The following is a 26,315-nucleotide window of genomic DNA, read 5'->3' on the forward strand; positions in this document are numbered from 1 at the left end:
AAGGAAAGGTTGTTTGGTGGTATAAGCACAGCCTGAGTGATAGTGGAAAGAACATGTTATGGTGGAGAATATCCACATCTTTTTCTGTCATGATTTTGGTAGCTAAACACATTCATCAACATGTGCTTTTGGAGATAATGGAGAAACTCGTTGTGCCTACTTATATGTGGAAATTCCCTGTGGAAATGCCCTGTGGGAGAAGAACATAGGATATGAGAGTAGTGGTCTGGAAAGTTCAGGGACAGATAAATAAAGGGAAAAGCTTTGTCAAGGAAGCTGCAAAGGAGAAGAGGTAAAAAGCAGTAATACAGGGTCCTATTTTGTGAGGGCCACCAGGGGTGTAGTGAGCCCAGATGCCCATGGTAGTGGGCATTACTCTTCCTCTTGTGACCGTGACATTCTTATTGTGGGCATGTAACCAGACCAGCTAAGGTTGCTGCCATCTTGGTCTAGAATCTCATAAATTATGAGAGGCAAAACTTCTAGAAAATATTTTAGTTTCAGGCTTAATTACAAAGTCAGAAGGGTATTTAATTTTATCATTGCAATAGACATTGTCCAAGTTCAGAATTGACAAGGACGAAAATCCCTTTTAGTAAATTTTCATATCTTCGATTTCTGAAGGTTGAATTCTGCTACCCACACCCTCATACCTATCAGTGAATCCTGGGAAATTAGTCTCATAAAGTTTGCTCTCCACATTATATTTTTCCATTTCTTTGATGTAATATTTTCCCCCTTTATTCCCATGAGTAGTGTCTGCAAGGAAATCATGGACTTCTAAAATTAATCTTTCTATTTTCAGTGCCATATATATAATCAGATCTTAGCTATCTTAAGACATCTTGTTTACTGTGGCACAGTTTTCTGATGGGTTACAGTTATGTAAATGAGAACACACAACTTGTTTAATCTGGCTTGATTTCTTCTTCCCAGAACAGTTTAGAATAATAGAAGTAAGCTGCTCATTTTCCATCCACTAGATGCCTCATGGTAAACTAACACCAGGACCTTTTAAATTTGAAATTCATCACTGTGTCAACCAGAAAGATGCTTTTATTTAGTACAGGGAAACAATTGGATGCCTGAGGCACCTGTGTTCTATTTTCTCATCTGTCATTAATTCACTATGTGTCTTAAGCAGTTCATTGAGACCAAGCTGTTTACATTCACTCAGCTAAATATACCTGAATAAACAGCATGATTTTACAATTATTTTAGTGTATCAAAAAATTGCACTTCACTATGAAGTGCTTTCATGTTAGTTTAAATTCTTAACTATTCATAATTTTGTAAAGTTTAGAATGACAATGATTTTTCCCTTGATTTCAACATATGTTTCATGGATATAAAATATCCACATTATAGGCTGCTTTAAGAAATGCTTCTAATGCTTTCTAAGGGGATATAATGCCTTCAGATAAAAAATTATCTAGAAATAAAATTCATGGAGAGGGAAACAATTTTAGGGTTTAGGAAATTGTTGGGAATTAATAGGAAACAGCTATGGAGTTCTCTTTCTCCCTGTTCCATCTGCATCCCTCCTACAAACTCATATCTCATATCTTGTTTCCTAATTCCTATGATTCTCATTAATGATCAAGCTCACTGATGATTTTCTACTCAGCAATGTTGAATGTTGCATCAAAGCACCATGATCTGGATCAATTTCAGCCAATTCAGTTATTTGCATTTGACCAATCCTACAAGCTTCCAAATCAGCACAAGTTATATGGTTTTATAATGAAATCTAAAAAATTATAAAATGTATTTTTGTATCAGAGAGTAGACTTTGGACTGTGCTGAGACACTGGGTAGCACATTCAGATTCTGTTTGCAACCTTATAGTCTGCATGCATTTGAAAATATTTTCTAAGCTCAGCTATATTTTAAATGAGGATAGTAAAAGTCAAGAATATCTTTAAAGCTTGGATTCATTCTGCTGATGTTACAAAAATATGAAATAAAAACACCAAACTTGAATTACACTTGTGTCAAGAGAAGCCAGTTACTAAGTGCTGACCATACAACCTGTGCTCTGGCTACCACAAACAGATGGGATTAAAAAGCCTCTATATAAACCCTAAGGAACAGATGGATATGAGTGCTCAGATCCCGTTTTCCCTGACCCATCAGCAATTTCTCATCTCCTACCATGAAATTAAACTGACATAACCTTTTGGGTTTGACCCACTCGTCTGCAAGTCACTAGTTGTATGCTGTGTCTTGAAAATGTTTTCTGGCATAGCAACAAGTGTTGCAAAGAAAGAAAAGTATTTCCACAGGCAAGAATCTTTAAAGCACATTTCTCTATATTATGTAAGCCTTTTTATATTGTTATATCTCCAGATGGCAAGTTAAAAAAGTCTACTACAACCTAAAACTGTAAAAAATATTTGTCACTTTTATTTCATTTTTGCATTTGCTCTAGGTTTTGTAATTTTTTTTACTTGAGTGGTTTATCAAGCCTCCTAGTTCATACAATTTATTTACAAGATTAGATTGTTCATGACCAATACAGATATGGCAGATGTAGCTCCAGTGAAATGACTGTGAGAATTTGTTCCACAAAACAATATATGTATAATAAGAATAATGATAATAGGTAAGAAATAGCATATTTTCTTCTTAACCAAACCTTGTCCAAAATCCTAACTAGGGAATTTTCATTTTATTTTGTACCTATTTCAATTGTATCTGCCACTACATGTTTAATTTCTGATAAAATGAAGAGAGAAAATTTAATCTTCTTTTTCCTGTGGACTTTAGAATAAGTGTCTCAAACCCACAAGCTGTGTCTTGTCCACTGCCCATAATATTGATTATTTCATCAGGAATCCCTTAAAAAAATAATTCTTGTCCTTTTTTCCAAGAACATCAGATCCAAGTATTTCTGTTGAATTTTTTTCTAAAGTCAATAATTCTCTAGTTCTCGGTTTCTCTTTACTTAATACTTTTTTAGTCTGAATTTGTTAATCCTTCTGAGCCCATAGTATTTGAAATATTTTTAAATACTTCTTAATGTAATGGTATTGTTGACATCTTCATTCATTGTTTCTTGTTTCCAAAAACACATCTCCAAGAATTCCAGGAACTGTAAAGTTTATTTCATATATTCAAGCTTAATAATTCCTTTGAAAACGAGAATTGATCAATTACCACCCAGCAATTTTAACAAAGATCACATAAATTAGCATGTTCAGCCTTTGAATACTTAATTATGTGTAGGCATCTTTGTGGGTTTTGGTAATTTCAGTGTAGACTGAGATAGCACTTCATGCACTTGCTACACAAATCATTTCTCTTTGAATCGGAGAATGAGTCTATTAGTCTGCTTCATTATGCAATCTGAAGTGCATGGAAAAGAAACTTCTGAAAAAATATAAACAAAGAGTCATGATTATACACTTATTATATGCTCCAATTATGTTATGTCAGATAAAAGGGATTTATGTCCTGAAGTTATATACATATAAACTGGAGAAGCTGAGCACACACCATCCCCACTCTGGATTTCATTACTTCCATAACACTTCTCCAACATCAGACGTGTATAGCCAAGGTAAGCCTTATTGGCTTTTCATACTTTTGAAATGATCCTTCAAAACATGTTTTCTCCAAGTACATTCTATCTTCCATAACAAAGGGAGACTTCTTGTGACCTTTCTTTTTTTCCCCTGCTTCTGATTTATAAGCTAGGTGATTGCTTCTGATTTAACCCTGACTGATCTTTAGTGTTACCTGTACTCAGCTGGCAGCTTACAAGTTAACCAGTGAAGTGTTCGAGAGATGTATGACCTAAACATTAGCATACAATGGTTATCCATTTCTGCCTCCTGATGGTTAAATTTAGAGCAATAACTTTTGCTTCCAAGAAATTTAGACAAAGATTTGGGAGGATTTTGTTCCTGGCTACAGTCCACCTAAAATTAGTCATCATTCTTTAGGAGTAGCACAAAGTATTTTAAAGTATGCTGACAACATTTACCACTTAATTCTAAATGTTTAGACAATTCTACAGTGACTTGCTGTATTTCTGTAATACACTGTTGAAACTGAAGCATTTTCAGTCAAAATGTTGTATAAAGAAAATATGTTGCCTTCTAGTTTGTGAGTTAAAGCTCAGGGCTCTGTGGAAAATCAACCAAAAACTCACAGCATCACTATTTAATGACCTATTATCCTTTTATATTTCTAGTGTGTTCATATTTTGAGTGAATGAAATAAAACTGCTGTTTCTCAATACTGCTACCTCTGGTTGGTTGAGACCATCAGATTTATTTCCTAAGTGATAATAAACTTGAAGGACACATTCTGGCTGATTCAGCATGGAGTCAGATAAGGACAAGATTGAAGTCAGTAGCTAAGCAGTAACAAAGAAACATGAAGTTTCTCTGGAATCTTCAACAAATTTGTATCCATTATTTCTGACTTAAACTTCCTTAACCAGGAGGTTTCACATCTTTATATGAAGATACTGATAGAAAAAAAAAAAAAAAAAAAAAAAAAGGAAAAACAAGTAAAAAAGAAAAAAATCCCCCCAAAAAATCAAAATAATTTTCCCTGTGTTAATAAAGGCTCTGGATTGATCTCACATGAGTTTGTGAAAGGCATTATATATATATATATATATATATATATATATATATATATATATATATATATGTGAAAGTGCCAGATTCTGGCTGTCCGCTTTATGGTTTTATTTGCCACACAACTAGTGTTTTCACTTTAGACTTGGCTTGTTATTCTTCTGCACTGATTACGTACTGTATAAACTGCAGGAGGAAATGATCTTTGATAGATGATTGCAATCAGGATGATAATATATAATTTTGATTAACCAAGAGAGTTTGATTAATTTTGATGTTAGAATTAGAATAATCCTATGCTGGAAGAAAGAGCTGCTTGCTGTCATTTAAAAGGAGTAATAACATAGACAGAAGATTGTTTATTTACAACTCATCGAAATACTAAGCTGCAGCTTTCCTAAATTTTGTTGGGAAAAGGTAAACAAGACAGTGCTGTAAAGTGAATTCAGTATCAGTGATGTATTTACAAGAATGTACATTGTATGCATTGTCTGTTGCCTGAGTTCTCTGGAATAACCCTCATTTTTTTATGTGCTTAATTTCTTAAAACACTACAGTGACTATTATGTTCAGTATAATCCTTCCTACCTTTTTGCCTGTGCTACCTATGGTGCCATTCCCACAAAAGTCACACTAAGTGCAACACTGTGTGTTGTCCTCTTTATTGTCTGTTATGTATGTATATATACTGTTATATATATATATACATATATATATATATGCATATATGAGAGTCAATTTTAACAGGAAGTCAGTTCTCTGTATTCTTTTTTGTAGACTTTTCTTAGAATTGTTGAGAGTCTCATTGCATATTTATTTCATTAATCTTTTTTGAGCATGATTCCTTATATGGTCTTTCTACGCCTTTAGTAAACAAGATAGCTACATGTAGTATGAAAGACCAGCAGAAACAGTATTAGGCAATGCACACTGAGCTATGATCAAAAAAAATAAGGAAAGGAGCCCAAAAAGTTGTGATGGACTGCTGGCTATCACTAAAATCAGAACAGGACCTTTGTATTGCTATTAATTTGAGAACAACTAGAAGGATAAATAAAGCAGTAGAGGTCCCCAACTTTGGAGCTGACACAGATTGTGGTTGAGTAAAGGGCTACAATTTTAATTGCAGCATGTGTTAAACTGACATTACAGATTGCATTTGTTTCTCCTGTATTCTCCTGAATTAAATCTGTGACAATAATTAACTTTATTTAAAAGATCAATATTCCAGTGCCAAGCATAATCACATCCACTGTGAAAGAAAGACACTTATAATGCATTTCATTCCATTTTATTGATTTAGTTGCTATTTTCTACTGTAAATTTAAGCAGAACTGCCAGGATTACAGAGACTAGGAGAAGTGATAAAGATACCTTTCAATCATGTTCTGTGCATGCCTGGATGAATTCAGGACAGAGAGCATATGTTCTAAACCAGATAGACACAAAGTCTATTATAAAAACACAACCTAATACTCCCTTCTGGCCTCAGTGTTTGGTCTGGCATATAGACATTCTCATCTCTATTACACAGAGCTGGGAAAAATACTCTGAAAATCTGTTATGGTAATATCACCATTTGCAATTGCAGCTTATTGGAACACTGCTAAATGCTGTGCTTTAAGGTTAGCATACCGTGATAAACAGAAGCATGTTCTCACTGCTGCTGCTGCATACACAACCAAAGAACACTGAAGGTTAAATACAAGTTGAACCACAACTATGAGATATGAAATGCATGGCAAGTTTTATTACTACTGTAATAATGGTGAGGAACATTCCAGTTATAATGGATAAGAAACACATCAAACAGTTCAGAAGATGCTCCTAGGGATAAATTTTAAATTTATTTGCTCATAGCTTTTTTGCCGCAACCTATATATGTAAATACAGAAGCTTGCAGCAAAAAAAAAAAAAGAGTCTTTAGAAAAATTTAAAGCCTGAGTAGGAAATCGTTATTAAGAATTCTTAAGTACTCTTTTGAATGCCTCTTTGTGGCTCATTGTGAGGCTTGCTTACATTCCTGCCTGCCCTCAGATGTATGATATGAGGATGGCTATAACCAATATTCCCCTCAGAAATAAGAAGCTTCAGATTGCAAGGTCTCAGTCAAAGCATTCACTCCTTAAAGTTCTGTGAACTTCAGAAGGGCTTTTCAGTATAAGCAAACAACACAGAATTCTGGAGTGATGAATACAGCACACAGAAAAACAGAGAAAATTTTATAATTTAGGTGCAAGGAAATGTCTTTTCTTCATCATTCATTCATTAAACAATATTAACCTTGGTCTTAAAATTGTGGACTATGCTTCCACAATTTTTCAGACAAACAGACCTTTCAGGTTCTGGGTTCAGTGTTAGACACAATTTATCCATACAGGCATTCTTATTAGACTCTTGACATTTAATATATTGCTGGTGAATTTTTCCTCTTTTTGGTCCATTTTTTATCACAGTTTCTGAAATAAATATATCGTTGCACTATTGTCAGGAAGAGACCACAACTGCAAATTGTGTTTCAGGTCTAACCATTGCAGAGGAAATAATTGCAGTGGAAATAATTTCAATACAGAAATCTGTGTTTTTTGAGAAAACCATTGTGGTTTTAAATCTGTTACTCTTGGAAGATAACAATGAGCTACTCCTGGCCTCCAGATCCTGCAGCATTGAGAAATCAGAATCAACTGATTCCCACCTGTTACTGAAGTCCCAATCAGCAGTAAAACCTTCTTTATACAATTGCATAATTTTGTCGCCATGCAAGTTTTCTGCTCTGGCTGAATTCAGAACTAAAAATGAGGTTTAATGACCAAAAGTTTTTCCTCATATGTAGACAAGGTACCTGCAATAATCTGAAATAGCTCCTTGTACCTTAAAGGTGTTATAGTAGTGACTAAAATATTATGACATGAGACAGGCAAGAAAGCTTAGTCTCTACTCTAAAAAGATTTATTTGAGAAAGCACAGGTGAAATGAGTGTTATAGTTTCTTACACCTGCTGAACCAAGGGGAAGAGTTTTAGTTAGAACCTTGCTCAGAATGACACTTTATGCAGTAAGCTAAAATTTGTGCCAGAACTGGGATGCTCTCAAGGTCTCCTTTTGACATTTAAACCTCAAGGATAACTTTTGTTTTATTCTATACTATGCTAGAAGGGTTTTATTTATTGGAAGCAAAACCTTAGTCTGCTATAGGGGTAGCTAATGTGGTTTCATATTACAAAATACGAAACAGCAGTACAATTTTTTTTCATTTGTACTAAAAGATACACACATTTTCCTTTGAATCCCAGAAGTGCAGTACAGGCTTCTCATGGTATTACATTTCACTTATAGTGGGGGTGAGCTGGAAAGGAATTAGGAGCATAATTTGTGGCATTGCCTTGGTTGCCAGTTGCCCAGGAATGAAGCATCAAACAGTTCCTTGTTCATTGCTTTCCTAGCCCTCTGCTCTGCTTCACCCAGAAGAATGGGGAAGAGAACTGTAAGAGCAAATGTGAGGAAAAAAATTGTGGTTCAAGATAAAGGTGTTCTAATAATAAAGTAACAAAACTCAAGTGATGCAAAGGCATAATTCACCACCTTCCACAAGTATGCCAATATCCAGCCACCCTCAATGAAACAGTTCCTTAAAAAGATTAGCCTCTATTTTTCTGAAGATAAAAATATTAGAGAAATAGAGATTAACACCAACAAGCTCTGCCACCTTCCTTGGTTTTTAGGGATTTTAATTTTTTTTTTAATATTTTTCTCTGCTTGTCTAATCCTTCTCCATAGGACTTATACTAATAAAATAAAATTGACCTTATAAATTTCTTATTCAGTTTTACAGATCATGAGGTTTGAGCTAGTCAGATAATGTCAGCAGCTGTTCTTAATATTTATTTTACCCAGTATGAACTGACCCTGATCTGAATGTTTGTCACTAAGAAATAGAATGTTCTGGTGAGTTTACTATCCATTGTTAAAATTTTTCTTTTTGGAATTTGTTTTCGTACACATGCATGGGAATACTTGGCAACACAGTAACTCAATGTACAGGAGGGGTCAGCTATTGTCATGCAAAATACTGTATTTCAGGTCCTTTGTACATGCAGGGAGAGCTGTAGCTAAAAAAGATTTTAACTTTTGCCGTCTAGGACTACTTCACCTTTTTAGTTTAGCCACTTGACACAAGAAGCCTGAACATATTTACAGAGATCATAAAATATAAATAACCATTCTTGGGGGTGTTTAGTGTACTAGATTACTGACATCTAACTTTGCCTGAGAGTTTAAACAAGTCACCTTTTCGTTGTTAATTTTCTAAAATACAGTAAAAAAACCCTCATATACCTGAAAGTCTTGACAGATGTCTACTTCAGGCATGTAAGTTTTTATGTTCTAAGGTTTTTATGTTCTAATGTAAATGGTTTTAATTAATTTTCTAAAACAGTTGGGCACATTGGAATTTTCTTGTCCTAAAACTCATAAGTGTGACGATTTTGCTTTTGAAATGTCAGTTATTAGCTTTAAGTCATAAAAATGTAACTGTCTGTATACATTGGATTTTAAGATGCAAAACTGTTATTTAATGCTTACCACCCAAAAACTCAGGCAAGATCAGCTATTGTTTTCATAGCTTTATCTTCCAGCTGTCTGTAGGTCTCCTTTTTGTCTCAAAATTATGACACAATAGGCTCTTGCCAGGGAACAGCAAAAGTGGCTGCTCTGAGCAAAAAATTGAGGTGGGAGCCAAGGGTGAGAGACAGGGCCAGGGTCCTCCCAGGTGAGGAGTGCAGCCCCAGTGACCTGACAAGAAGGACAAGGCAGACCTAGTAGAGATCAGCCAACACCTCAGTGCTCAGTGAACAAACCTGTGCTGACAGAGCAAATCTGAGCTCAGGCTCAAAGCTGAGCACAAACACAGCTGCCATGGGTAAGGATGAGCCCTCATAAGGGTCAAGGACAAAGGGCTGAGCTTAATGCAGCTCCCCAACAGGACAATGTGGGAGAACACAGGCAAGGTTGCTAATAGTTCTTTTGATGGAAGCATCTTCCAAAGTCTCACAGCTGTACCATATCAGACTAAGGCCCAGAGGGAGAAGAGATTGCAGGCTCTGCTGGTGCAGGTAGAACCCTTACAGCTGTGAGGTACAGTGAGTTTTATTTAGACAGTGTAGAAGAATCTCATCTGTTCAGGCAAATTTCTAGCTCACTGCAGTATTTGGGTGGCAGAAGATGGATGAGTGAAAGTTTGAGGTAAGGTCATGTACCCCACTGGAGGCAGCAGTAAGATGTTCTTTACTTCTTGCACTCTCTTCACCTTCTTCTTCTACTACATTGCTTTGTCTGGTCTATTTGCTTTCAGCCTGGATTTAAATATGCAACTGTGAACAACTGAATATTTTGTGCATTGAAAATGAGCAACACCTGGTTATGCTGTATCATTTAGCAAAGCCATTTCTACTCAAAGATTACTTTCAGTTGTAAACACATGAAGAATTAATGAAGGAAGTGTTACCAAAAAAATGTAACTCTTCATGAAGGTGTTATTCTGACAAGGCTCTGTGTGCAATACCTAGTCCTTGCTTGCTTACAAATAGAGTCTAATTTCAAAAGACTTAAGTTCAGGATTTGGAGGTTGTTTGCTTTTTGTTTGTAAGAATAATCAAAGAACTACTTTCTAAACAAAACCTTGCAGTATCAAATAAAATGTGAAATGCATTTGGTCTAATACTCTATATTTAATCCCTCTTTTTTTGTTTTTTTATTTTTTTTTTAATTCACTGGAATGCAGTAGCATTGCTGCATCTTCAAATGAACAGTAAGTTCAAAACTCTTGCCTGGACCACAGGTGGCAGTACATGTTTAAATATGAACATATCTAAGCATCTTGTGTCCGTATAGAAAGAAACTTGAGTTTTGCTTGCTCTGGCTCAGCTAAGCATGGTCAAATATTATATTTCTTAGATGGTGTGAAGACAAACCTGAGTTGAAAAGGTTGAAGTGAGTGTAGTAAAGTAACACTTGGGCACATGAGAATGCCCTAAAATAACTGTGATTACAATAAGTGACACTATAGAATAGGAAAAGGTTCTGTATGTTGTCTGCTCTGAGTTCTGATTGGCTTTTTTAGACAGATTAATTAGTAGATATGGATGGAATTATTTGTGGCCACATTCCTGCACGTGCCTGTAAGAGTTTGAGCATTTTTCTCATCTGCTTTGAATTTGTTTACTTTTTTTTTCTAGGAGTAGATACTGATGGCTAAGAGCTTTTAATATAATTACCAGAGACTGACTTAAGCTTTTAAGACTCTATAATTTTAAATTAAAGTATGCTAGAAAAACTTAGGGAGCTATCTGTAACCAATAATAAAACATTATATTTATCATCTGTAATACTTAAGTAATACATCTGCGCTAATTAAATAGTTACATCACCTTTTACTACAGATGTCTGATAAATTCTATTCTATGAGGTATAAAGTGGTTAAAATGTTCATAGGGAAATCACAAAATGGAAAAAGTACTTCGGGAAAACCTTGTAGGCTTTATTTTTACATTTGTGGTTCATCCTTCATTAGCAAAGCAGCACCTAAGCATTCAGGAAGAGTGATTCAAAGCTTTATTTTAGCTGCTAATCTTCCTAAAAGGCCAGAAAGCAGTATGGAGGGGAGAGTGTTTGGAAAATTATGTAGCTACTACAGCATTATCCCACATCCTTCCAGCTATAATTTACTATTTGCTTTTATTGTATCAGAAAATAGGGGTGAGGGGGGGGAATGGAAGTTATGTTTGCACATAAGTTGAATACAGTATTACATTAAATCCTATCAATACTCTGTGCAATGTAATTATCAACTTACTTCCTTTGGAGAAAATACCTTGCTAGAAAATGCACAATATGTTTACCTTTTCCACAAAACTTGACACTGAGCCACTGATTAACTGGTATCCTCAGATTTTTTTCTGGCTTCTCCACTTTAATTCATCATCTTGGAAAAATTCTTAAGCTGTAGTGTTCTTCAGGTGCTGAACTTTGAATGCAATATCACTGCATTTTTAACCTTTGTCCCTGTAGTCTCAAGACACTGCAAAGTTAACTAGTTTTGCAGTGGGGGGTTTGTTAGATTTGGTTTGTTTTGTTTTTCAGTAACAGTGATGCTCCTGTTTTTAATCCTAATACATTTCATTTGTAGTCTTGACATTCAGGCAAACACCATTAATGAAAATGTGATTTTAAAAGAAAGATGTATCTCCAGATAGAAAGATCTTGTAATGATGGGGTGTTGAAATGTTGTAGATGCTTAGACACAACCAAGTAGAAGAGTTGTGTGAACTTGTATATAGCCACACTGATGTACATAAAGCCTCCTAGGGTTTTTTTGGCACTGGGAAAGGTTAAAAAAGTTTTACATAACTAATCCTAGTGTTCCATCTGCAAATAGCTGTGTGCAAGTTTTGGTGATTTTTGACCTGTACTTACTGTTTTCCTACTTTCTCAACAGAATGCAACTTCTGTCAAGGTAATATATACAACTCTTCCATATGTGTCATAGAGATTTTATTACAGCATAAAATCGCTCTTTGCAGTATAAGATCATCTCTTTAAACACCATGTACTTGTGAAATTATTTCCTTTTTACTCCAGAGGTTTATTTTTTTTTTATGAACTAAGGAAATATTCCACATCTCCACAAATTGCAGGACTTTCACATATTTATTAATGTAACATTCTATATCATTAAGTTATCATTAAAAATGTAAGTTCAGTTTTTTTAATGGAAAAGGTACAATAGGTGTAAAGCATTTGATATTACATTTTAATTGAGAAAATAATGTAATGGTCTGGCAATCAAAAAATTTATCTGTACAGTTTGACCTAATGTTAGTGATTGTAGTTTACAATACTGAGATTTTAGAACTTCATTAGTGCTGTGCCCCATTTCAGCTTGTATGAGAAAAGAATCAATAGTCATGAGTACTATGAAACCCTCGGATACTTGCATATATCTAAGAAATCTCCTTTAGGGGATTCAGTCACATTAAGATTTTATTCATTTATTAGAACATCATCAAAACAAAAAATAAAGCAACTTTCCATTAGCTTGAACTTATGGTCTGGAGTTGTTTTTATTATTATTATACTTCTCTTTATTATTGCTAAGGACTGAGAAGCTACTACAGCCAAACAATTAATAGCACATCTCAAAGGCAGGTTTGATTAAAACATTTTATTATTAAGGCCCAATAGAAGAATATTTTAAAATTGAAAAGTATCTGCTAGCATAGAATATTGGTTAGTTACTTTTATTTCAAAAATTAAATTCAAATCTAATCAATGTAGAGACAGAATTTAGATTTAGATTTACTTCTCCATTTTGAAATTTCTGTATGTTTGCTCAGTAACAGTAGTTTATTGTGCTTCATGACTAATATTTCAGATTCTTAATTGTGAATTATTTTGCTTGCGAAAACTAAAATAAAACTTTTCTTTCATTCATTTTACAGCCCAAATATTACATAAATGCATCACACTAGAACAGTGCACCACAAACCTCTGTGTTCATAGATGCTCGATAAGCTCTTTGAGGCACCTACAAATCCACTTACATGAATACCTAAAACTGTTATAATCCCACTGCCTGTGCAGTTGCCTGAAATTTTAGCCTGTTGGAGTCAGAAACCATCCATTCTTCTGCTTTATTAAGCCAAGAGGGCTCTCAGTGCTGTGTAAAGGTGGTTTGAGCAGTGCTGATGACACTCCTGTGGGATTCAGCTGAGCACAAAGCTTGCCCTGCAATCGATGCTTGTTCTGACCTGCGCTGCAGCCAGAGCAGCTGATCCTGGGATTGTGCAGGTGCTGCTCCCTGGAAGGGCTGCCTGCTGCAGGGAGGGCAGCTGGAGTGCACAGCAGAATGCTTGGAATTGATCTTTTAGCTGAAAAGCACCACTGAAATGTGTAAAAAACAGATTGTAATGGCTTCTGTTAATAATGAAATAATAGTATTGGATATGCTCTTTCTTTCTAGAAATAATTTCTTAATGAAGCCTCTTTGATTTAGTTAAGTGCCCTACACATATTGTTAAAGGCCTAAATCATTAAAATGCAAGACTTCTCTATCTACATTTATAGAGGTGCTGTGGATACTGCATATAAGGTCTGATGTTTCATGATTAAAAAAAAGGGAAAAAATAAAGAAAAATATTAGGTTAATATATACAGAATTTTTACTCTGTGTGCAAAAATGAGTGTTTTGCACCGACATCCTAATTGTAAGCAATATCATTTATATCCTATTTCTGAAGCACAAACTTGACAATAAGCAATGTAGGTATTGAACCAGGAATAGAGTTTATTATATTGTTATTTTTGTAACATCTTGTAAAGAGTTAATTGGTGTCTAAGCTCAAACATCTTTTATGCTTGTAAAAATCAAAAAATACAAAGAGAAGACCAATGTCAAAAAAAAAACTTGGGGGGGGGGGGTGGTGTGTGTCAATGAATAAGAACTCTTCTCCTGCATATTTTATAGTTTCCTTCATAATTCAATGCAAGAGTGAAAAAGACCAGCACAGGAGAAAAATGAAAGACTTAAAAATGCAACGTTTTTCTGGTCCTGCTTGGTGTACCTTGTTAACTTTTGGACCTGTTTATGCTTCTCTTGATAGAAGGCACAATTTCTCTGTGGTAACCTATTGTATTTAAAATGTACTGCATTTTAAGTTATTGTTTCCTCTGCTCAAATTGTTACCTGTCACTTTCTCTGCCCTCCAAGTGAGAGAGAGTAATTCATTAGACATAACTGTGATACACTATTGTGTATGCAAAGTAACTTCCCTTATCAGTGAAATTGTCTTCCACAGAGGTACTTCCAAAGACTTTTTTTTGGGTGACAGAAGAATACTCAACCAACTAGAAAAACATAGTTAGATTTTGTAGTTTTAACATGCAATTTTAATATAGTAACAGCTTGCAGAAGGAGTGTTGTTTTCCAAAATGAGCTAGTTTTATCACTTATTAGGATCTAACTGTATTTTCCTACCTCATGAGATTCAGATAAGCTACCCCACCATATTGCTTATTATTTGTAATTCTTGTTCTGAATCTCAAATACAGAGCATGGAGAATTTTATGGCTTTTAAGTCATGCCACTTTTGAAAATGCTAACTCTGGCAGCCGAGCTGCTCTCTTCTTTAGCTCTTCATTTTAGGGCTGGAAGTTGATACTGAGTAAAAACTGGTTGAGGGAGAAAGGATCACAGCTCTCCTCTGTGTTACTGACACAAGGAGCTGCAGAGCAGCTAATAGGGCAATACAGAAGTGATGGCACATTCTGTAATGGCAGGCTGATGAAACTGCTCAACTTAAAATTACAAAAAGTAAGTCTGATCTCCCCAAAACTACTTTTCATCGTTTTTTACTATCAGGTGTCCAGAAAACAGCAGGTGTTATTCTGCATGTAGAATGGCAGCAATCTCCAGGGTCAGTGAAAGGTGTGACAGTGAGGTGTGGATGCTGTAACAGAGACATGAGTGAATGGCTGGGAATGAGGAATGCTATCAGTTGTCAGCATCCTGCCAACACCCAGCACAGAAATGCTGCTGCCTACCGGGGAATTTGTAAGCTGATGTCTCAGTCACTGAATAGAAGGTAGTGATTTCACCATACTGCTGAAACAAGAAGGAAGACAATGATTTTCCTTTCCCAAATTTTCACATAGCACCACTGCCTCTGGACAGAAGTAATAGGGAGTGTGGTGTCTGAAATTCATACCTCTCTTCCATGAAGCACAAATTCTGCTCCTCCTTGTTGTGTCACTTAACAGTGAACATTTTTCAGTGCACTTCGTGTGTTTTCCCTGCCTTTAAATGATAATCAATGTCAATTTCCAGCTCATTACAAACCTTTTTCATGGATCATCAGAAATGCAGTACCTGAGGGGATGGCCTTTCTTATTCCAGAGGAAACCAATTGTACCTGCTATTTACTTTGAGGTACTGAAATGTAGTCTACAAACTAGCAGACCAAAACAATGACTGGATCAGATTCTAATTATTTCTTTTGGAAATCTTACTTTCTCTATGGGCACAAAATTCTCTAATGATCTTTGGCAAGAAAGAATTTAGCAATGACGATCTATTTAAAGGAACTCCATGTTTAAATCTATGGGAGTTTTTTGCTTTACATCACGAATCTCAAATTAAGGAAGAACGTTGCCTTCTCTTTCAAATTCATGCTATCCTCAAAATTACAGCATGAAAATAGGGCACCTTTACTATGAACAGTTTTCTGCTTAATAATTTTGCATAGTTTGGTGGGTTTCTTGTTTGAATTGTGAGCCAAGAAGTTCAGACAAACTCAGGAAAAGAAACAAAGGTGCTTTTAGGAACAGTTGATGTGGTTGTCCCCATATTATAAATCAAAACAGTTCTATGATTTACTCCATCTTACACAGGCTAAGCCAATTCACTGTGGAGTTGTCTAGCAGTGAAGTGCTCAGTCATGGTTACAAAATACCTGCTCCAGCCTCAGGTATTTTTGAGATTTAGATGTAGATAGTTTGAGATTGTTCTGCTAGTTCATTGATATATGAGGAACTGAAGTTCACTGTGAGAAATTCCCAAGCTGAGGGACCTAACACTGTTTGGGTTATTGTATTTTGTTTTGTTTTGTTTTTCTGGTGTGAGCAAGTCTGTGTCTCAGATAGAGTACATGTTCATTTATCACAGCGGAGGTCTGAGATTTAGGAAGCCTGGGTTCTGAAAAAGAAAATACTCCTGTTCTGTGACAGGTTTGTGAAACAAGCAAGTTGTCATGCATTATTACTGAAGTATGCTTTAGTTCAACAAGAACACCATAACCCAGGCCACTCACTCAAATATATCAATGGATAGAGCTGCTGTTTTCTGCCTGTGGCCCTCTTTTTGGAAAAATTCCCCCTTGTTACTGAAGCAGAAAGTAGCTGCACCAATAACTCAAACAGAATATAAATGAAATAAGTAAAAATTAATAGATTTTCCTTATTTCTTCTCCCCCTTTTTTTTTTTTTTTTTTTTTTTTTTTCTCACTCTCAAAGCAGGAAAGGAAGAAAGTGAATTTGGGTACTATTAAGCAAAAGGCATAGTGAGTCTGGACTATCAAAGGGATCAAAATTCAGCCTCTGCTTTAAATATGAGATATTGCAAACGCCAAACTTTTCTGCTCATTTGACATTTTAAATTCATTCTTCTGATTACTTATCACATGTTCTGCTGCTAAGCCAGAGCTATGCATTTCTTTTTTAAGAAATATATGTAAATACATGCATGTCAATTAAAAAATATCAGCAGTGAGTTTTTATCCTTATTTTAGTTTTAGTTTTTCTTTGATTTCTTTTTTTAGTGGAGAGAGTGTTGGTTGTATTGGGGACTTTTGTTGTTCTTTTGTTTGTTGAGGGCTCTTTAAAGAAACAGTCTTGAAACTTGGATGAGAAATACTATTTGAATTTAATAAAAGCATATAGTTGTAGTTATATGAGGACTATAGATGTGTATGATAGAACTTTGCTGAAAGCAAATAGAAATTAAATGACAGACTGAAATTTCTTTTCACTTTTTGGTCTATGTAATGAGTAGTAATTCAATTTGTATCTTTACTCTCTGAATTTTGAAGTGTTTATTCTGTGGATATATTTTAATGGTAGTTATTCCTATAATTCCCTGTGGATTAATAATGAAGGCTTTGTATGGCACCATAAACCAGAGTTCAAGGAATAACAAAGAGCACTTAAAAATCTAGAAAGCAGATGCAAGGGCAAAATGAAATGAGCAGCACATATTAGTGGTAGTTTTATAAAATTAAATTATAGTCCATGTGTTAGCAGTGACTTTTCAAAGCCTATTGCTCAAGCTACCAGATAAACTGAAAATCTATAAAACTTCACTTGAATTGCTCTGTTTTTAAATGGTCCTTTTCAAGGGGACTCTCCTAATACTTCAAGCCCTGTAATGATTTTCTTCACAGTCCTCAACAAATTAGCCTGTTCTTTTGATAAGTAATCAATGATTCTCACATCTACTGTACAAATAGAAAAAAGTGCTGTTTGATTACTGGAAAAGTGGTGGTTGCTTGGAGGTTTTTTGTTTAGATTTCTTCCCCTCCCTTTAGACTTTAAAAAAACATAATTGCAGGATTCCCTTTAGCTTACAAATACATTTCATAACATATTAAAATACATAGAAAAGCATCAGCTTGTATTCCTTGTGATATTTAACACTGTTCTGCTTTCAGCAGCACCTTCACAGACATGCAGAACTTTGGTGTAGTCATTAGAATGTGCTGTTTGATAGATCACCTGGCTGGGCTGTGCCGAAGGAGCTATCTCTGGTTATATACATCTATGAACCAGAAAATGCTTGAACACTGAACAGAGATCCCTGTGAACTCAATGAATGTTTTCTACTTGTTCATACAGAGTATTCATACTGATATATTCTGCATGCAATTGCAGATTGGAAAATGCATTCTCCTCTGCTTTTTGCTTCCCTCTCTTCTGATCTCACTGTGCCTCTATGTGCTTCTCCAATATGTTCTTGCTTCCTGGTGACTGCAGTCCTGGCCTCTCTCTTTGGTCAGAACACCCAAGTTGTGACTGTGGAACTGATGTCTCTACCCTGCTTCTGTTTCAGTTATTGCTTCTATGGTACTTGTGAGTTAACAAAAATAAATTAAAAAAGTAAATAATATATTCAGGAAACCAAAAAATTGTGTGAATTCTGCAAGGTGTTATTGTAGCTTTTTTGTTCTTTCTTTTCAATTCAACTATTAATGAGGTTTGATATTCCCTCTAGGCAACAACTTGACATAAATCAAAATAATTTTGATTACTCCGAGAGAGATGATTGATTAGAGTAACTTTTTCTTTAATTCTATTTTTGTTCATTTAGAATTTAATACAAATTTTTATTTTAATTACTGGTTTTAGAGGAAGGCAATGAAAACATTAGAAATCAATATTTGTTTTACATGTATATAGCATACACAGTCTGTGAGCAAGTCCTGTAGCTTCATCTTGAAGATTTTTATTAGATAAAATGTATCCAATATTTTGCCATAATTAATTTTTCTTCTTTAAGGGCAATTTGAAATGGAATTTTTGGCTTCAGTGAACCAAATTGCAAAACCTGGAACAAAACCTGAGGCCTCTTTTTCAGGTACTTCCATATGCTACAATACTGCAATTAAAAGGCAGAACTGTTCCTCATACTTATGAACTGGTAAACGTGCTAAGAAAACAATTTAAAACATGCACACAGCTACACACACACATATATATATATATATATATATATGTATATACAGTGATATCTGATGTCTACTGCTGAAGCTAGATCATTGTGAGTGAGATTTGGAAACCTCTGTAAAGAACTCACTGTGGCAGGATTCTGAAATTTCCCAACTATAAATGACTTTTAAAATAACATATTGGAAGTTTTTCTTAAATCAAGTATTTTGTTAAGGAAATATAGTGAACATTGATCCAGAGCCACAAGGAATGTTTAATTTATTTGAGTATTGAACTGGAATTTAAGAGTTTTAGACTATGACTTTTGGTTTCTTAATGTAATATTTGTTCTTTCTTCTGTACTAGAATCAGTAGCTATATTTGTCGATATAGACAGTACTTAAGGCATTGAGCCATTTTCTACTTTATGTTCTAGCTCTGAAAGAACTTACATTTTCGATGTGCCTAATTCCCATATTCTAATGATTTAATTTAATTACAAATATGACTAGTTAAACTAGTATGAATGTGTTTTTCATATTTATTGACACCTATCTATTCAAATGAAAGAGCTTTTCTATTTACTTACAAAATATGTATGAAGTGGTTTATTTTTCTGATACTATTTGACACAATTTTTAAAAAGTAATATTTTTCTCCAGGCAACATTAGTCTTGACTTTTCAATAGTGAAAAGTCAATTTGTGACCCAGTCAATTGGGTCACAAAAATTTTACCTGAGTTGTTAGTTGGGAAAAAAACTCAGTAGAGAAGCACTGGATGGACCATTATTTAGCAGATATCAATAAAAATGAAAATTTGTAATGGGGAAAAACCTCACAATGCACCACTATCAACACTAGCATGCAAGTCCCTAGTTCATGTGGAATATGTAGAAAACAAGGTGATTTTGAGAGTGAGAGATTTGTATCTGTCCTCAAAGACTGAATTTACAAGTAAACACCATTGGCAATTCATGCTGAAGTCACATTAACTGCAAATTAATTCATCTTGATTAATGTTGCCATGATGAATATCAAAGACATTAAGAATGATTAACCTATTTATTGCAGCATCTTGCAACCTGGAATAATGTTTTGTAGCACTGGCACTAGCGTTGTGCATCTGTCTTTGCTATTTATGTAGACCTAGATACAGAATAATTTATAGGACAACTGCTATAGTTCTAAAAATGTGGGCTTCATGAGCTTGGCTGTTTCCATGCCTGATTGCAAATTCACTGGCAAGTGCAAACAGGCTTAGAGAATACCAGATGTGTTTCTGTTTCTTTGTTTTATAAGCTTGTAGTTATGTATCAATATATTCTTATTCCTGACTGCTCAAAAGTAATGGGCTTAATTTACACACTTTAAATGTATTTTCCAAGGGTCATATATTAAAAAAAAAAAAGTACATGCAAACCAAGAATTCCTTTATTCCCATTGCTCACCATTGGACTTCAAAAGATACTTTAACCTCTTTGAGGTTATCTAACCCACTCAATAGGATGACTTGGTACAGGAAAAGCTAGATATACATGCAACTCTTCAAGGCTGAAACCCTAAGGTATTATTTTATATGGTATCAAAATTTTAATTTGTTCTCAAAAGCTCCACTTGGTGGAGAAATAAAATAGGGTAGTTTTTCAATTGTAATAATACCTAGGAACAACTGATCTTTTTTCCTTTTTAGGGAGGTCATGCAAATGGTAAGGACTTACATCCATTGGCACATTTTTAATAGAAGTTAGTCCAGGACACTTGCTAAAATAAATAGATGTGAAGAACAAAATATTTTTGTCTTTATTCATTTTTTTAAAAAAAAGCTTATTTGGCATAGAAACAACCAAACCTTATTCATGAATGAAAGAATAATTCGGGAAAAAAAGCTAAAAAATGTCTGATCACAAAGTAAAATCATAATGAGATTGTCATGTTCTTCCTGATGCCCAACAGAAACATATATTTTGGTTTATCATTTCTATAATTAAATGTGTGAAGGTGAGGAACTAGTTCCATACAGCAAAGAAATCAGTAGAAATGTGCTCTGGACAGCTGTGAAAGTTGAAAGGCAGGGAGAGTTGTTTGTTCATTTGTTTCTTAATACAGAATGCTGTATTTGGGAAATGATAAGAAAAAAAAAAAAAAGATTACTTATTTTCTTCAGCTTTAACTTAAGCACAAAATAATTGCATGTTAGAGGCAATATGTGTTCCATTAAGCAACTACATAGCTTTATAGTGGGAGGAATTTTATATTTACATGTTCAATTTTAAGGATTTCATCTGCTAGGCCTGATGTTTTAAATCTGCAGTCTAAATTATTCAGGAAAAACAAATTCCTGAAAGACTTTAGAGCTCATTAGTGTCCTTGGGTGTATCCTTGCTGTATTGCAATCTCTTCACACTACTTTCACCAACCACCCAACACTGGATAAGAGAAAGCACAGAAGACACTGAAATTTCTTTTTGTTATGATATTTTTATGCTACTGAAAGAAGCATGAAGGCAGTCTGTGTCTCAGAGATGTCTCAAAGCATTACTATCCATAGTTCCTCTAGAGTTTAGTTTAAATAACTTAGCAGTAGATATATATACATATATATATATATATTGGTGGACGGAGGGGGTAGGGAGTGGTCACAACAATGGAACATTTTAATAATGAAAGAGTTCCCTGGCCCACCTCAGGATCAGCTGAGCTGTATGCACTGTGTACATGTCAAGTGAAAAATAAATAAGAAGCATGAAGGTTTTTAAAATTCTTATCTTTCACTCATTAGATTGCCTTTTGGTAATTCTCACTTTAAAGAAAGGCCTATAACCCACATTTCTCATTTCACTGGTGTTTGTCTGTACTGTAGCAGGGAAGGGGAGGCACTGTGAGGAGAAATGAGAGATGCTACAGGGTTGTCTCCAAATTTCAATAAGAGTGGCCTGGCTTTCATAACAAAACTTTCATAAAATGACTCCTTTAATTCAAAAAATAATTAGAAGATTAATAAAGATAGTGAGCAAATGATGTATTACTCCAAAGGGTAAGCATCTCCCATTTGTGCAGCATCAGGCAAATCCTGGATGGATTTTCCCATTGTGTGCTGCACAAAGCAGGTGCTGTACATGGAGAAAAGCTGTCCCTTGTGGTTACATGAGCTACTATACAATTACCTTACAAGAAATCTATCCCTAAATTGTGTTCTTATGGGAACCTCTGGTTGCCCTTTAAAATAAAGGTGAGGCCATGGCTGGTACCAGGTGGGAGCTGCCTGCTGGCTCGTCTCTTACAATGAGCTGACTGAGGTTTCTCTGCAGCCAAATTATTTGTGCAGCACGTGACAGGTCTGAAAGGCACCTTGCATGCACAGCCCAGCACAGACCTGACTTTAGATTTTATGGGGATCACCAGCTCTTAAACCTGCAACAGTCTTCCAGTTAGGATCTGTACTGTATCCATTATTAAGGGAGGAAAACTTGTCAATATTGTAAGAACAGGACGGTGAAAACATGTAGGATTTGGGTAACTGAAGATGTGCACGTGTGCTGGGACAATCTGCAGTGCTCAAAGGACCTGATCTCATTCTGAATAGGCCTACAGCCCTGAAGAGACAAACACAGACAAGGCTGGAGAACAATTGCAATAACTGAATGTGTTCTAGAGTGCCTGCAGGCGCAGAAGAATAAAATAAAAGTTTACTTTTCTGAGAGCAATTTTTTCTGCCTTCAAAAGAGGATCTGTAAAATGTTGTAGCAAAGAAATCCACTTAGTTCATATTATATTTGTGCCACTGGATTTTGCAACCTTTCATTGGTGGCTTCTCTTTATAAATCTTTTTCTATTTTGCCTAACATGCTTTTTGGCAAGTACTTCATTATAAAAATCTGTAAACCAGAAGATGCTTTTTGAGATAGATATAGCAGGTGCAGAACTGAGGTGCAGAGCTTGCTCTTGTTTGCATAGTCCAAGGTTGTTTGTTTTTCAGTCATTACTGCTGGAGTTAGAGATGGATACACAGGCACAAGCTGTGATTCTTGGGGATGTCCTCTGCAGGACCAACAGTTGGACTTCAAGGATCCTTGTGGATCCCTTCCAACTCAGTATCATTCTATGATACAGTTGTTAACTGTTAGTGAGAATATGGGCATCTCAGGAAAGCAGGCAATTATACAGAGCTTTTGCTGAGATATAAATGAAGATATGCACTACTTTAGAACTTTTTTCATCTTTAAATCCTTTTATCAATGGAGATGCTTCCTATGCAAAGTAAGGCACTTTATTTTTTTTGTTTACTTTTGATTCATCTTTTGATGAATCTGAATGGATTCCTGTTTGAACTGGAGTTTCTTTTGAATAAAAATACACAATTACAAGAAATTCACCATAACAACAACCAGTTTTTCTAATAGCTAATTTGCACTTTAAACAAGGGGGGTTTAATCTAGTCTGTATTAATCAATCTACACTAATTGATAACCACTGTAGAACAAAGATAACCTGGTTGATAGCTAAGAAATCATGAAGCCCTCTATTCCTTTTAATTTCCAAATGTATTTTCTTTTTAGGATGCTACAGTAGGTCCTTGAGCTTCTTTTTTTTTAAGGTTCTCTTCATATTATCAATATTTGCTCTGATTTATTAACAACATTGTTACAGTACCAGTCAACAAATGTCAAATAAGAGATTGTGTGTTCCCCTGAATCTTACTCAGAGTTCTCATTTTTGCCTATTCAAGGACACAACTTTTTATTTTTGGCACAGCATAGCACTGAGAGTTTATTCCTGCTTTCTCTGAGCAGCAACTGACAGAATGAGAGGACACAGTCTTAAGCTGTGCCAAGGGAAATACAGGTTGGATATTAGGAGAAAGTTTTTCATGGAAAGAGTGATAAACTATGGAATGGTCTGCCTGGGGACATGGTCGAGTCACCATCCCTGGATTGTTTAAAAGGAGACTGGATGTGGCACTTGGTGCCATGGTTTAGTTGAGGTGTTAGGGCCTGGGTTGGACTTGATGGTCTTGAAGGTCTCTTCCAGCCTTGTGATCTGATTATCTGCGAATCCTTTCTAGAATCATAGTTTCTCATAGCAAATTTTACCGTGGTAGGTTTCATTATTATGAACCTTTTTTTTTTTTTCTTCCTATTACATGACCTTAAATATGAATGTGTTTTGTTTATTAGTCTGTTATATTTAGCCTTCCAAGAGAATCTCAAGAAAGGCCCTGAGAGTCCTCCACTTATACTAATACTAATACTAATACTAGTAAGTGCTTTCAATAGACAAGAAGTTTTCTCCCATATTTCTCAGGCATCATCCCTCTTTTGACTTCAGCCAAACTAGATATCAGGGGTTTTAGTGCAACATTGATAGAAGCCAGAGAATCTCAACATATTTCTGGCAATAAGGTTGCCATATATGTAAAAACCTAGTCAGCAGGTGGCATGGCCAGTAACGAATAGATTTGTATGAATAAAATGGGTAGTGATAAGTGGCATCCACCTGCTTGGGTGCAATCTATTTCATGTTTGCTTTAATTCTTTGCAGTAAATGAAGCTAACATTTTTGATGATACCATGTGACTCTGATAAAGACCTGCTATTTAAGAAGAAAAAAAGTTCTGCACTTTCCTACTTTTTCAATAACATGTGGACAATCATAACTTTTAAGATCTAACATTATAATAATGCAAATCTTCCCAAGAGCTATTGATAATATAGACTAAAATATATTCTTATAAATAGGGCAAAGCAAAGCTTTATATCTTCTTTAGGTGAATAAGTAGACCATCATTTTCCTCATATTTCTTTCTTCTTGTTCTTACATAATGTACATTAAATTAAGTTTAAACACTTTGTCTGAATACTTGGAGCTATTTACTTAATGTGCTTGATTCTCTATGCTGTGGACTGAGTAATTGATTTTCTAGGCGAATATTTTCACTGGTGTCTGTTCCATTTGAACAACTGAAATGGTAAAAATGTCTGCAGTTTCTGTAATGAAAAATGCTAATGGCTGAATAGGTTCTGAGTATTATAGTCTCCCCATCCTAATGTCATCTTCACATCTCTCATACTGCTGGAAATTACTGACTGACAGGCAATTTCCATTGCTATGTGACCTTTTGGGTGTTTTCATTTTTCCTTGAATCACAAATACTAATGTTCCTCAAGCTGCTCAGAGATTTCAAGGACTGAATTTGATCAATAGACTTATTGCTTCAATCAATCTATGTGTTATCAAATTCATCTCCCTCTGGTAAAGTTTAGTCTCCCACTCTCCTGCCCACTGACTGGCAGAGCTACTCCTGAGTTAACCTTCCATCCTGAGTGTGTGTTTGAGCTAGGAACAGTCTCTCAGCACTGAAGCAGAAGAATTTGGGTTTCACCAGAGGTCAGCTCAGGTTTGCTGCTGTTATCAGGGGGTGCACCATAGGCATCTGACAGACACTGGTATTTGCATGCGCAGCAGTTTCTCAGTCTAATTCTCCAAACATCTACATAATAGAAATGCCAAGAAATCACAACGTGGCTTAAAATTAGGAATGTGGAAATATATTAATTCCTCATAAAAATTAAATATGACGGTGCCCAAGGCAGCATTTCATTTGCAGCTTTTTAATGTTCTCTGAGGGTGAATTTTTTCCAAGAGATCCAAGGTGCTTTTATCTTACCTTTCAAGTATTTAAAACAACACCTACATCACCTTGCATGTACTCTTCTATAGTCTTATATGATATATGGCTGTTTCTTCTCTAAACCTTATCTTTGTAAATTCTGCTTCTAACACACTAATTACTTGTTTACCTAAACCAAAATATTTCTCTAAATGCATCCATCTATGGCAAAGTTGCATCACCTTCTTACAACTCTGGTGTTTGATGGTGGTTTCATACCTCATTTCTTCTGTTTCTTGCATTTTTAAGGGATGTAAATGGCATAAGTCAATAACAACATGAAGCAGAATAGGTGGACAGAGGAACAGGGCAGTATTGTGCCAATCTAAGACACAAAAACCTGCTAATACAGTGTTCTTATTTACTGAATTGTACAGATCAGATTAACAGTTTATTGTCTGTCTATTTGGTGGTTATCTTTCTCAGATCATTACTTCTTTTTTTTTTTTTTAATTGTATTATGGAACCATTATATGCTTTGGGACAAATTAATAACCTTCAATAATCTGATTATATTTTGTTGCTTCCTGTAAAAGTAATTGTGATAGCCAGTTTTGAGATGTCAGGATAGGAATTCACCTTTCCTGTTCATGTGTGCTGTGAATCATAATTCATCTCTTGAATATTTGCAGATTTAAAAATGTATTGTTCAAAAATAAGCTAAATTTTTATACCTCATTCATGGTCAGTGGAGAGATTTCTACTGATCTTAAATGCTTGGAATGAGCTATCCACTGGAACTACCTATTTCACATCATCAATTACAAAGGGAGCCAAAGCAAATAGCTGTCACTTATCCAACTAAC

At 35.1% G+C, this 26,315-nt stretch overlaps 1 protein-coding gene across 1 annotated transcript in view; it reads left to right on the top strand.

Annotated features, from left to right (window-relative positions):
* The first annotated feature begins 18,700 nt into the window (after positions 1–18,700).
* LOC306803869 (uncharacterized protein) overlaps positions 18,701–26,315 on the top strand; it is a 33,938-nt gene continuing 26,323 nt past the window's right edge. The window contains exon 1 of the mRNA XM_079309784.1: positions 18,701–18,770. Within this exon, the coding sequence (XP_079165910.1) occupies positions 18,704–18,770 (67 nt within the window). The 5' untranslated portion in view covers positions 18,701–18,703. The remainder of the gene's footprint in view (positions 18,771–26,315) is intronic.

This window comes from Erithacus rubecula, assembly GCF_903797595.1.
Source record: "Erithacus rubecula genome assembly, chromosome: 6".
NCBI classification, from domain to species: Eukaryota; Metazoa; Chordata; class Aves; order Passeriformes; family Muscicapidae; genus Erithacus; species Erithacus rubecula.